This window comes from Hesperophylax consimilis, unplaced genomic scaffold (assembly GCF_061612785.1).
Source record: "Hesperophylax consimilis isolate HC1 unplaced genomic scaffold, BYU_Hcon_1.0 scaffold_63, whole genome shotgun sequence".
Lineage (NCBI taxonomy): Eukaryota > Metazoa > Arthropoda > Insecta > Trichoptera > Limnephilidae > Hesperophylax > Hesperophylax consimilis.
In genome coordinates, this window is record NW_028301293.1 from 135,427 (window position 1) to 149,492 (window position 14,066).

A 14,066-nucleotide genomic window follows, 5' to 3' on the forward strand; every position below is an offset into this window, starting at 1 on the left:
AGCCATGGCCATAAATATACCACTCTCATGGCCATAGATAAAGTAGCTACAATGATTCTAAACGAGAGGCTACAAGAACGTCTCGGTTGTATAGCTGAAATAAATAAAGAATTTGAACTACGTAGGTACCTCTTATATTGAAGAACGCATGGGTTTTCAGAAAAATAAGGCCTATCACACGTAAAGTTCGGCTTGAGAGTTTCACCACACTTTGCTCTAAATCGTGGGCCGAAACGTGCGAGAAACTGCAATCGACCCGCAGTCCGAACGACCAGTTCACTTCTAATTAGCGTTGGCTTAGCACGCACTGAAAACGCCAAACTCCGTCTCCGTACAAACTGTACGGTTAAGGCGAAATAAGACTCCAAAAAAATATCAGTTATGGGCGTGAACGCGCTTTAAGTGGGCGTAGCCATACACCTAAAGTGTCAGCTACACTACTCGCTTCGACGAAGTCCTCGACGAAGTTAGCCGAAGTTCGAAATGCGTGCCCATACACTCGTGCAACTTCGCGAGTAACTCGGTCCAACTCATTCGAGTCCTTTGACTCGGGCACATTTAAAGACAACAATCGGAATAGAGCAGCGGTAGCTGGGCTTTAACCATTTCGTATTATGTTTCATTTCATCGCCGCGCGCGCTGGTCCAAATATTTCACATTGTGACATTGTTTAATTTCACACGGACAAGTTTTAGAGCCAATTGCTTCGAAAATAATTAAAGTAAGGTTTAAAATTAAATATTTAAACTGAGTTTAAGCCCTTACTAAAGTAAAGCTAAAATTCAACAAAATTGAGTTGCACCAGCATCAAAATAGTTAGTTTAAAGTTACCAGTGTTGCCATCGAAATGGCTTGGAATTTTCCTTGTATTTGATGTTTGTTAATAAAAATAAACACATAATTATTTTTACGCATGTCAACACTGCAGTTCAACGCGCTAGGGTGCAAGGGTGGTACACACGCAAAGCTCACATCAACAGATAATATAAAGCACAATAGCGCTCGCCATACAATCCCATACAGACCCGACACACGTAAAAAGATAACGCGCTATAAGTGTGGTTCTGAACTTCGCTAACCGAATTTATTTTACGTAACCGCTCCCGACGCGACATTTGAAAAGTTATGCGTCCCCCTCTCCGCCGTAAAAAGGAGAGGGGGTCATTTTAATTACGGAGCTACCAACTAAGTTCCGTGTTCCCTTTGACAGCCATGACATAAGCAGCCTAATAATGAATTTCTTATTTATTATGTTAGCTCATATCGTCATGTGTGCTAGTAAATTTAGAAACATAAAATACGTGCTCAAGCTGTCAGTAAGTAAAGTTGTCACTTTGACAGATGAAATTATCTTCCTCGGCCGCTCTCGAATTCAACTGACCCCCTCTCCTACCATAGGAAGAAATATTTGATAGCGTCGTGTGTCGGTAGAAAAAATGATGCGCTGTACATTAACTTTTGATGTGAGCTTTGCGTGTGGCAGCAGCTTATAGCTGCTAGCTTATGCTTATAAGCTCCGCGTCCGCGCTTTATCATTGTGGATGTGGGGGGTCGACTCCGACCTAAATTTTGGTCCTAGAATGGTGGCGCTTTGGTGACGTCGTAGCAATATTTAAAATGCCAATATCCAATAGGAACACTTTGAACGCCATAGAAGAACTGAGTTGTATAAAATGGGATATCTGTGGTAACAAAAGTCAAAACACCACATAGGGGGGGTCGACTCCGACCTAAATTTTGGTCCTAGAATGGCGGCGCTTTATGTGACGTCATAGCAATATTTAAAATGCCAATATCCAATAGGAACACTTTGAACGCCATAGATGAACTGAGTTGTATAAAACGGGATATCTGTGGTAACAAAAGTCAAAACACCACATGTTTATGGTTATGTTCATGGTTCTTCGCCGGCGTAAATATTTGTGAAAATTGAAAGTAGATTTTTAAAATGCCTCAAAAATTTCGCTGTAGTGTCGAAAGCTGTGAGGATGTTGTTTCAGTGCGGCACAAATTTCCGTCCTTCGACAATAACGAGAGTCTGTTTCGGGAATGGGCGTGGAGAATTGGCCGAATAGACTATATTTATTACCCGATTTTGGCAAATTATGCACATGTGTGTAGTTCGCATTTTGCAAAAGAATTAAAAACGACTTGTGGCTCGCTGAAAAAAGATGCTTTGCCGACCCTTAATCTTCCAGATATCGGGATATATCGGGATTTACCTGGTGCACAAGGGACCCGGGATGTTAACCAAGATGCAGGTGCGAATCTCCCTCTGTTTGTTCAATGTTTCTAATATAACTTATCATTAACTTGAATCACCTCAGAATTGAATCTATTTTCTTTTTTAGACCGTATTCGTGTTCCACATGTACCCCCAGTGTACTACTGCACAAATTGTGGTGCCCTCCAAGATCACAATTACAGTTTTAAAGGTATAAATCTCTATCGACCTATCTTAATATTATTCATATGATTGTGAGTGTTGGTAGAGAAATAGAATGAAAGAATAGACCTTGATTTGAGTCGTTATTATGATAAAGATATTCATTCAATAGAATTATTATTTCTTCAAACCCAGCAACTGAATTACAGATATAATATTCTATGTTTTGTTTGAGTAATGTGATGATGTGATGTTTATTTATTTCAGAAGCTAATGTCTTCCCTACAACCAGCAGCGGGCCAATTGCTGCCAAAATGGACGTAGAAGCGAATACAGGTATGTACAACTGTTTTATTTTTCGCTAAAGGAAATAATATTCTATGTTTTGATTGAGAATTTTGGGTAATGTGATGAATTTATTTATTTCAGAAGCTAATGTCTTCCCTACAACCAGCAGCGGGCCAATTGCTGCCAAAATGGACGTAGAAGCGAAAACAGGTATGTACAACTGTTTTATTTTTCGCTAAAGGAAATAATATTCTATGTTTTGATTGAGAATTTTGGGTAATGTGATGAATTTATTTATTTCAGAAGCTAATGCCTTCCCTGGATCCAGCAAATATTTAGTCGCCTCACGAAAAAATAAAGGCTCCCCACGTAAGCATATTTTTAGCTTTTTGTTTGATTAGCATTTCTTGGTACGCTTTGTTTTGAATAATGCAATCATTGGACTGAACGTTGTGTTTTTCTAGGTATGAGGAAATCGACTTCAAACATTGGACCAATGGCGACGCTGACACCTAAGAAAAGGAAAATGCGGTTGGAGATCATGGGAACAAGGCGTCAACTCAGATATTCCCAACGCAAAAATACTACGCTGAAAACTCGCCTTGCTATGGCAACGAGATACAGAAATGAAACCTGCTTGGAAGATTCTCTTTCAAGTTTTAATCCGGTGCTCCTTAAATTCATATTATCACAAGCAAAACTTAACCCGCGTCAAAAAAAAGGTCGAAGATACACGCGCGCGGACAAATCTTTGGCACTTGCTGTATATAAGGGAGGGCCAAAATGTTACAGATTATTAAGCAAGCTTTTTGCATTACCTTCTCCTTCAACCCTGAAAAAAGAATTAACTTCCATATCGCTTCAACCGGGAATTAATGATATTTATTTTAAGTATTTGGAAAAGAGCGCAGATTTAATGGAGGATAGAGACAAATTCTGCATTATAATGTTTGATGAGATGAGTATTCGACCTCATGTTAGCTTCAATGTGCGTAGTGGTTATATTGAAGGGTTTGAGGATAAAGGTGATGTAAGAAGAAGAAAATTTGCTGATCACGCTCTAGTTTTTATGATTAAAGGCCTCAACCGTCCCTACAAGCAGCCAGTTAGTTTTACGTTTTCAGGAAGTGGAACTAATTATTTTGACTTGAAAGATACTCTTCTTACTGTTATAGACAAATTGTTTGTTTGTGGTTTCAAGCCAGTTGCAACAGTATGCGACCAAGGCACCGTTAACTGTAGGGTGGTGAATGGCTTGCTTGAAGACACTCGAACAAGTTGCCTAAGGGATAAAACAGAATATACGGGTGGATACTTCATGGTAAATGGAAACAAGATTTTTCCCTTATTTGACGCACCTCATCTTTTGAAGTGTGTTCGTAATAATCTCTTAAATAAGGATATGACTTTTTATGAGGATGGTGTAAAAAAGTTAGCTTCATGGGACAATTTGTTGACGGCTTATAAATTGGTACCAACAGAAAACTTCAAGAGGATGTATAGAATAAATGACAGCCATATTATCCCCGAAAAGATAAAAAAAATGAAGGTAAAACTTGCTGCCCAAATTTTTAGTGACAAAATGTGTGCTGCACTGGAAACACTCAATCATTTACGTCCAGAGGAGTTTACGAAAAAGCCATTGGACACTGCACGAATTTTACAAATTTTTGATGTATTATTCGACAGTGTCAATGGGACATTAGTTCATGCCAAAGGGGGAAAAAAATATCGTGTGGCTTTATCGAATAACTCCCCACACATTAAATTGTGGAACGAGTTGTTGAAAGTAATAGGCACGATGAAGTATGTCGATCAGACAACGGGCGCAAACATCAAGACTGTGGCTCCAGTTTTAAAAAATTGGAGCTTTTCTATCGGTGGTATTTTGAAATTATGGAATTTTCTGCAGGGCAAGGGGTTTAAACATTTAAAATGCCGCTACCTCAACCAAGACCCTTTAGAAAATTTTTTTGGTCAAATTCGGAGTCGAGGTGTCCAAAATCCAACAGCTACTTTATTCTCAGCGGCATACAAATCACTCATGATTTGTAGTTTAGTATCGCCTCGGTCACCCGGTACCAATTGCGAAGCCGATGACTCTAACATTCTTTTGTCTAATGTCGCCGACTTCATTTATGTTCAATCCCCCTCTTCCAATTTAAATTCAAATGTAACTTCTTTTCCTTTTGTAACTATACCGGACACAGATGTTCAATTTAAGAAAATCTGTGATTCATTTTCCATTCAACCATTCAGCATCGACGCTTATGTTGCAGGGTTTATGTTAAAAAAGATGTTAAAAGCTATCGGAGGTTGTGACAAATGTAAAACGTGTTGCATTGGTATGTTTTGATTGGATTAATTGTGAGGAACATAAAAAAAAATGATCAAAGCAATTATTAAATCCTCTGTGACATTCTTGATTAATGTGTGGTGCACAGACATCAACAAAAGATTATGTGGCAAAGAATCAAGACCGTGTAATGAACAAGGTTCCATGAGGCTTATGGCACAACAACGGTATGAAAAGTACGCTAAATTCAGGAAGAAATGGCTGTCCTGAATAGCTTATTTTTTTTTTATTACTTAATTTTTTTTACTCGACCCCATAATGAAAATCTTTTAACTTCTTTAAAATGTGTTTTGTCTTTATATATTCTTATTTTCTTGTGTTTTCTGATATATATATATATATATATATATATATTTATCCCCTCTCGTACTATGTTGATCTCGCGCGACGGTACGCCAGGTATTTGTTGATCCGTTTGCATTTGTTGATCCACCCCGGATATGTTGATCCATTACCCAAGCTGGCATACATATGTAAATCCCTACAGATCAACTTGTGTCATCGAGATTTAGCTGTAAGCCACGCCCATTTTTCGGTCGCATATACATTTTACACGATTTATTTTGTTGATCTATATATTTCTGACAAACTTGACGGCTTGCATGCGTTGTAACTTAACCGCCAATTTCGCGCGCGTTGTCGTACTTTTTAGATCCTGTTAGTACATCCATATTCTATGAAAATGACTTTATACTTACAGAGGATAGACTGCCTCACGAGTATTTATATTGAAATGGAACTTTCGCAAACGTCAAATCCATGCTAAAAAAATCTTTTGAACTTGATTAAACAAAAATTGTAAATTTAATACATCATTTACTACGTTTCGTGACTTAGCAGGGGTGCTCGAGTTCATAGGGTGAGGTTTGTCTGGGTCATTTTAAAAGAGAAATTTTGAACTTTGATTGAATAAAATTTTATTTCAATGTATCTTTTACCATCTCTCCCGACGTAAGTTTCTTGTAATGATTAAGTTGAAACAAAGCGTAATATCCATAATATGTGCCTATTAAAATTGCGGCGATTAGATTGGTGAGAATTAAATTTTACAAATTTTAAATTATGATTGCTAAAAAATCTATTCTAATTTGTTTATTACTAAACATGGCTAAAGTCATTTCAAGCTACGATTCCAACCAACGATTTTTTAGTATATGTTCGTCAATCAACAAGAGCCATAATGTCTGTACATCAGAGCCCTCGAGAACTATTACAATTATGTGTACCGCCGCCCCGGGAACCATTTATTAGATAACCAACACCCCTACCATAGGTCACCGTCAACGTTTAGCGAGATTGTTGTTTATTTCTTATATTTTTTACAACATATCCACTCAGGAGGCCCTGAGGAAAATCGTAACCCTCAGGGCCTATGTCATCTTTGTGAATGCTGTGTTGGGGGAATTTTGAAGGAAAGGAAGGAGAGTGGGTTCTGGGAAGTAAATAGGTATGATGGGTGGGTAGTAATCTGGGGTTCAGTGTGATTGAGTGATATACATAAGAATCCAACTCTCCTACTGCGTTGCAAGGCGATGCGTTGAAAGAGGACTAATCGATCCGGCCCACCACGCAGTTATTAGGCAGGCGCATCCGCCGCCAAGCCCCTCACATACCTCACCCCATAAACTCGGGCACACCTGATAAGTCACCAAACATATCCAACAACTTGGGGAGACCTATGGCAGAAGTGTAGGTTATCCAATAAATGGTTCCCGGGGCGGCGGTGCACATACCCTCCTCCCAAATTGTAATAAACGTCTACTTTCAAATGTAAAACATAATTTAAAACGTTCCTAAATGACGGCCTCCGTTATCGAGGGGTAAGGCTATCGACTAGCAATCCGAAGGTCGCGGGCTCAAATAAATTTTACTAAAATTAATTTGTACTATTTTACAATTAGTGTTTGGCAACCAGATCTGAAGAGCCAAGTACTCTCCCAACTTCCTCATCTCCTTCGAGGTTCACAATATCTTCAGTCTCACAACAACCCCAATTGAGGATGCCATAGTCTCACTGGCTCCAGACGGGAGCAGTTGGGACTCTGGTGTGGTATTCAAAACTAAAAATCTACAGCTAATTTCGAGAAGTTGAATAAAGTGTTTTTAGCACGGCAAAATGGCAAAATTTCAATATTATTGTAACAATAGCAGACTAACATGTGACATTAATACATCAATGAATAACACTCATTTTACATGACCACCCAATGAGAAGCTGATTTTTTTCACAGTTTGTCTAGAACCGAACACGTGCATGTTATACTAATACCAGCTAGAGGAGAGCGTAAAACACTTCAATATTTTTTTATTTAAATATTGATAATTCTTCGATGCTTAATAATAATGTTTCATAAAAAAATACAAATCAAATCACACCACATCCAGACAAAGAAGCCGATATGTTTTTATACACAAAAAAGGTTTATTTGGATATTCTCTGTATTAAAACTAATTTCGTTAAAAAATAATACTTTATTGTGAATTTGATCAGACCTAAACTTCGTTGTTAAGATAATGCAGCTGCGTGGCCGCCCGCGCCGCGATATATCCATGCCGGCGTTCTTTTGTTATAACGACACCCTGATTAGAATACATTTAATTGTTTTGTCTTTGATTTTATAAATATTTTTAATAAATTAAAAACGGCTATGGAATTCCACGTTTTGCCACCGCGTTTCCGGATACTATTGATTACTTAACACGGCTAAATATTTCAAAACGACTTATTAACGATTCCAGAATGTACTTTATTTATTACTGTTTTAAAAATGTATCTGTTTCTTTAGACAATTTTTTTTTTATAAACTGCCTATAAACTACGTTTTATTACTTATCCACTGGAGCGATCTCTGTCATATTTTAGACCGGTCGGTGGCCGAGTTGACATCGCGTTTGGGTCCCACCCAGGCGCGGCGTAGTGTGTTCAATTCCTGGGCTGGCTAAGTCCTCCATCACAACACAAGCAACATTTTCAGCTGACTGTGGTGGTAGTAGGAGATTTTCAAATATTGCCAGGTTATTCGAAACCCGGGAATGTATGTCTTTCTTTTAAAAAAGTAGTTTATATTGTTTCCGTTTTAATGTTTTCGGGGGATAATTATACCAGTACAACTCAATTACTGTCAAACTTGTTGTAAAATCAGATATGAGCGCATCAGCAGAATGCTGCCTGCTCATTACATAATAATAATAATAATAATTGACCCCGTACTACAAATAAACCCAAGTTTTTTTAAAGTTTCTGTGAGTACAGCTCCCAAGTCTTGCTCAAGTGCATGTCCGTCCGTAACACTTAGGGTGGGTTTTTTCATTTACCGAGAATGCTAAATGCAATGCTAATTGTAAAAGTAAACAGTAAAAGTCATAGAAATGAGTTTTTTCATTTGACATTTACCGTTTACTTTTACCTACAATCTTACAGGCCAGCAATGGTACTGTAAACTGCTAAAGTAAAGGTAACCAAAATGGCCGCCGTTGTCTAATGTCACTGTGACAGTTCAGAGCAGTTCAGAGATAAGAGGTTATTAGATACGGTATTTGCTATTATATTATCATTATCATCATTATGTTCGCGACAAGTGACAGTTCGTCAAGTTCTGATGATGAACCCATAATTAATTATATGACACGACGTGTTAAGCGATATAATATACGCAGGAATTTCTATCTAATGGAAGACTTAGATTTCGTATGCCGATTTCGCATTAACCCATTCATGACGAAGGTGCCATATGGACCTCGAAAAAGTGTTGGACCTCAATTAGTCACATCATGCCGATATATTAAAATGGCGATGCGAAATTCAGTTTTATGTAGTCTACAAGCATGTACGAACACGTTTGTCTTAGAGGCGCTCAGTTCGTTTGCATGTGCCGGCGTGGACAGACGTGTATAAACGGAGTTTGAAAAAAAGTGCAAATTTTTCAAAATGTCAAAGCGAGTGAAGTAAGTAATCCAATAAACTTATGTGTAGATTTGATTTTTTTTTTCCAAAACCGTTTATGATCCGTAAAGAATGAAATTTACTAACTATTTATAGACATATTGTTACAAAAATAATCCTTATTGTATCAAAGAGAGTACTTTGAATTGAAGGTTTTGATTTTTGGCTCCATATGGACCTTTCGGCAGATCTCACTATACATAAATTGTAATTTTTCGCAGATTTCATTGTTTTTTCGTGTTTTTTAGGGGTCTGACTGTTGAAGAAGTGATGTTACTGCTTGAAGAACAATCGGATACGAATTTGGAGGATGATGAGGTAGTGGATGTGGATGTGTATGTGGAGCCGCCAAATGAGAGTGATTTGTCCGGAGCAGATTCAGCTGATGAAGATGACGGTGGAATAATTGCCAATATTTCTCGAGCGCAATTGTTTTCTAATTGCCAAATCGTAAATCGCCGTCGACACAAAAAGGGACAAGATACGCCCGATTATGATTCAGATCAAGAGAACCCTAATCTAGAGCATTTCGGAGACGAGCGTTTGGATTCAACTTTCAGTGACTTCGACATAAATTTATTCGACGCTTCAGCATCACACGGTCAAGCGTCTGCAAGCACTTCTTTCGAGCCTCCTTTGAAACGATGTCGTGTTAGTACTGGAGACAGAGTGAATGATCCCGCTGAACCACCTTATCGCATTCCAAAACGTATGCCTGGTCCGAAAAGTATGTTTCAATGGAAGTCTAACGATGTGACGCCAATTGTTTCTAGCATATTTTCCGAAGGAAACTATACCGACGTAGCTGCTTTATCACCGGTGGAATTATTTGAACTAAATTTTGACAACGAAATGTACGAATTCATCGTTACAGAATCCAACAAATATCAGACCAAGCAAGACCCTGAAAATAGTCATAAAGTATCACCTTTAACTGTCGGGGATATCAAAGCGTACATGGGTATACTTATAACATCGGGATTATGCCCGATTCCATCAACTCGATTGTACAGGAGCAGCTCTCGCCCTTTCTACAATAAGCAGATTGCGTCCACCATGTCTCGTGATAGATTTGAACAGATACACAAAATGATACACTTTGCTTCACCAAATCAGTTCAATAGTGCAGACCGGATGTGGAAGTTACGTCCATTTACAGATAGGCTTATTGAACGGTTTATGCGAAACATCCACCCAGAAGAAAATTTAAGTTATGATGAATCGATGATTCCATACTATGGCCGCCATGGATGTAAGCAATACATAAAAGGCAAACCCATTCGATTCGGATATAAAGTGTGGAGCCTAAATACACCCTCCGGTTACTTGATCAATTTTGAGATCTACCAAGGCAGCAATCCCCGGATTCCAAAGGAGTATGGTGTTGTAGGCTTGAATGTTTCACCACTACTTATGTTGGTCGATCAATTGCCAGTGGAAAAGCGCGAATTGCCATATCACTTCTACTTTGATAATCTTTTTACGGGTATGCCATTGTTGTACTATTTGCATTTTTATGGACACAATGGCACAGGTACAATTCGAGACAATCGGATTCCCAGTTCATCTCCTATCCCCAAGAAGAAGGCAACAATGCCAAAATACAACAAAGGTGTGCTTTCTCGAGGACATACTGAAAGTGCGCAGACATCATTTGGCAAGACCCCCATCTACGTTACTCAATGGGTTGATAACGCTGTTTGTTCTGTAGCTTCAACAAAATACGGAAAGAATCCATTGGATCTAGCAAGCCGTTACTCACGGAAGGAGCAAAAAAAGATCAATATACAGAGGCCATATGCAATTCATCAATATAACACGAATATGGGCGGAACTGACAGAATGGACCAAAACGTTGCATGTTATCGCATTACTGTTCGCCAACAGAAATGGTGGTGGTCCATTTTTACCTGGGCCATTGATGTAACCATTCAGAATTGCTGGCTTCTGAAGCGCAAAGCCACGGGAAATTTTAAATTGGGGCAGTTAGAATTCCGTGAAGAAATATCAAAGCATTACTGCGAGAAGTATTCTATCAAGAAATACTTCAAGGCACCCGACAAACTCACCAAAATAGGTCAAACGGCGATGCAGTATGATACCTCCGTCCCCCATTATCCTGGGCCAATACCGATAACTGAGACTAATAAGGGAGGAAAACTGTCTTGTGCATCTTGTAAAAGCAAGCAGCGCATCCGTTGCATCACATGTAAGGTCGGACTATGCGTGAAATGCTTCGAGGGCTATCACACTAAATAATGTTGTTGAAAATTACACTTTTTGAACAATAAAGATGAAAAAATGAAATTTCTGACTAGTTATTTGCCGAAAGATCCATATGGACCTCATCCTTCTCGAGGCTCCTGGGGGATGAGGAGACGATTTTTTCAAATTCCGAAAAAAACGTTCTTATTCTACTTTCAAAACCAACCACTCTGTGAATTTTCTGCGCGAAATTCGAAAAAAAAATAGTTCGTCATGAATGGGTTAATAAAGAAACTGCTCGACTTTTGACTGCATTAATTGCAGATATGATATGTGCTCCCAGTGACATGTAATTAATGGTTGATAAAGTGTAATTACAAACATTTTTAGAACAATTTATTCAAATGATATGACGTAAATAAAATGAAGCTTCTGCAATAAGTTTGTCTCCTCTCTCCTTAGGAAGAAGTTGGATATAGAGATGTATAAATGTGGAGGAAGCAAGGGAGGTTAATATGGGCATTTGTGTAGAGCTGTCCTCTCTGCCTACCCCAAGAGGGAGATGGTGTGTACTGTGTATGTGCAGGTTGGCTGCCAGAGACACAATATGAAAACTCTTTGTACTTCAACTTGTAACTCATGTGCAGTGTGCACATGATATGGAATAAACAAGGAATTGAAATGATGGACTCTTTCAAAAATATTATTTTTATTTAACAAGTTGTAGGACTTATGTAGGAAAATTATTATCTTTAAGTAACAATCATATGTTTATAATTTATTAATGCTCCTTATTAATGAAAATATACATAGTTAAAACTAATACATATTTAATAATTACACATAATGTATATACATAAACCCATACCCATTTTAATTTTTTTTTAAAAGTAAGTATGTATGTATTCTTTCAAAAGCTTAAACATGTATATTATTCAATGTGAAAGAGACGATCAAAGATGCTGCTGAAATGGAAAATTTGGAATTAGAAAAAAGCATGCTCCAGATTAACTATTTAATTGTTTTTCTAAAATAAGTATTTCTAACATCTTTTTCTTTTTTTCGAATTCTAAATTTTCAATTTCTAGTTTCCTTTTCTTTTCCAAATCTTCAATTTCTACTATCCTTTTCTTTTTTTCAAATTCTAAATTTTCCATTTCAAATTTATTTTTTTCTAATTCTAACACTTCTGTCTCCATTTTTATTTTTTCCTCCTTCAACTGGATTAAAGATGTGCAAACAGACAGCTTTGTCTGTTTCGGGGGTGTTTTTTTTTGTAACCTTTTGGGAATATCTGCAACAAGAATAAATGTTCCTATTTTATTTATTGGATTCATAAATCAATTCAAATTTTAATTGATTAAAATGTTTCCACTTACTTCTCCGAGGAGTTTCAGCTATATCTTTTTGGTTTGTATTTTCTGTCTGGTCCACATCTATCGCAGAGAGCTGCTGGCCATCCATCCCAGGATTCACTTCTGAAATCAAATAATAACTATGTAGGTGCTCATGTATTATGCAATCTGGCGGAGAAATAGTTTCCTGGTTAAAGAAATTATGACAGTTATTGGGAGCAAGTCTTTAACGGGATAGTTGCTAATTGTAGATTGCAATTTGTGGGTAACTAAATCAAATGTGTATCTGCTTGGCCATAGGGACCTCAAGCCTTTACAGAACATATCCATAATACGTACATATTTGTTAACATAGGTATATTAAATGAGAAAATGTATTACCTGAACCCATGAGCTCCTGTACAATTAATAACTTTTCTGGATTTAATGTATGGCTATTGACGTTCTTTGATGTGGCTGAAAAGATAATGAATATTTATATAAAAACCATACCGGCTTATTTTTTTCAGACATAACTTTTGTTAAAAGTTAAACTTTATATAAAAATAACCGTATAACAATATATGACATAATGAGACAACAGTATTCATCACCACCACCGCACCGTGGCAAGAGATAATTGACACATTAGTGTACCCACACCACTTCATCAACTTATACATTTGGAATATAACAACTTACAATCTCCATCATATGTTGAAGAAATCCCCACAATGGATTCCTTCATAATGCTAGACACCCACTCTGAAGTGTCCGACATTGGCGGAAGGGGAGGTCCACCGCCTGTTTGTTGCTGAGACTGCCTTTGCTTTCCAGCTTCCTAAAATATACAAAACATACATTTTTTCAATAATAAACAAGTGAAATCATCATGAATAAATGAGTGATAATATCAAATGATTAGTGATTGTAATACCTTTCTAGCAACACGCTTTATATACTCCCACTTTTATTTGTTGTCCGTAATATGTTTGTTGACGCATTAAACTCACTTGTCAACGTGATCCAGGCTTTTTCCTTGTCATGTGAGCCAGTCCTTTACAGATCCATATTTTTGAATCAAGTTTTTTAGCAAGTCTATCTCCATCGCCGAAAAATTGTTTCCACGTTCGCTGCAAAGATGTATACATTAGTTATGTATTGAAAAATAACTATTAATACTGATATAATTGAATTTTTACTTACTTTTCGCTAACCACACTCATTATTATCGCAAAATGTACAAACAAAACACAAGCGACGCGGCTACAGACGACGCAATTCACAGAATGTTGAATGTCAACTTGACATTTGTTGTGTGTGTTGCCACATGAAAAAATATATGAACAGTTCCCAATACGAAAATGTGGGAATTAGATTAGTTATCATGCTGTCATCCCTGTTTACCTTTACTTTTGCAGTTGGCGTCGTGAAAAAACTCATTTCGCCGTAAATGTCAACTGCAGTGCTAAAGTAACTGCAAACTGTACAGCTAAAAGTAACGGTAAATGAAAAAACCCACCCTTAGTCAATGTAATTATTTGTTCGTTGTCC

General features: G+C 37.5%; 1 protein-coding gene across 1 annotated transcript; it reads right to left on the reverse strand.

Moving 5' to 3' along the window:
- Nucleotides 1-12,185: 12,185 nt before the first annotated feature.
- Nucleotides 12,186-13,796, reverse strand: LOC149408797 (uncharacterized). The gene is made up of 6 exons (XM_089650442.1): nucleotides 13,719-13,796; nucleotides 13,450-13,645; nucleotides 13,215-13,353; nucleotides 12,915-12,989; nucleotides 12,558-12,656; nucleotides 12,186-12,472 (listed from the first exon to the last, which is right to left on the reverse strand). Exons 3-6 carry the CDS (start codon nucleotides 13,291-13,293, stop codon nucleotides 12,186-12,188), a joined length of 540 nt encoding a protein of 179 aa, XP_089506568.1. The 5' UTR covers nucleotides 13,294-13,353; nucleotides 13,450-13,645; nucleotides 13,719-13,796.
- Nucleotides 13,797-14,066: the final 270 nt, after the last annotated feature.

Excerpts from the sequence above, each read along its gene's own strand:
- LOC149408797 (XM_089650442.1), bottom strand. The coding sequence starts at position 13,293 with ATGTCGGACACTTCAGAGTGGGTGTCTAGCATTATGAAGGAATCCATT. Across the intron at positions 12,990-13,214 it reads TTCAACATATGATGGAGATT|CCACATCAAAGAACGTCAAT; the intron begins GTAAGTTGTTAT and ends TTATCTTTTCAG. Across the intron at positions 12,473-12,557 it reads AGCTGAAACTCCTCGGAGAA|ATATTCCCAAAAGGTTACAA; the intron begins GTAAGTGGAAAC and ends TTCTTGTTGCAG.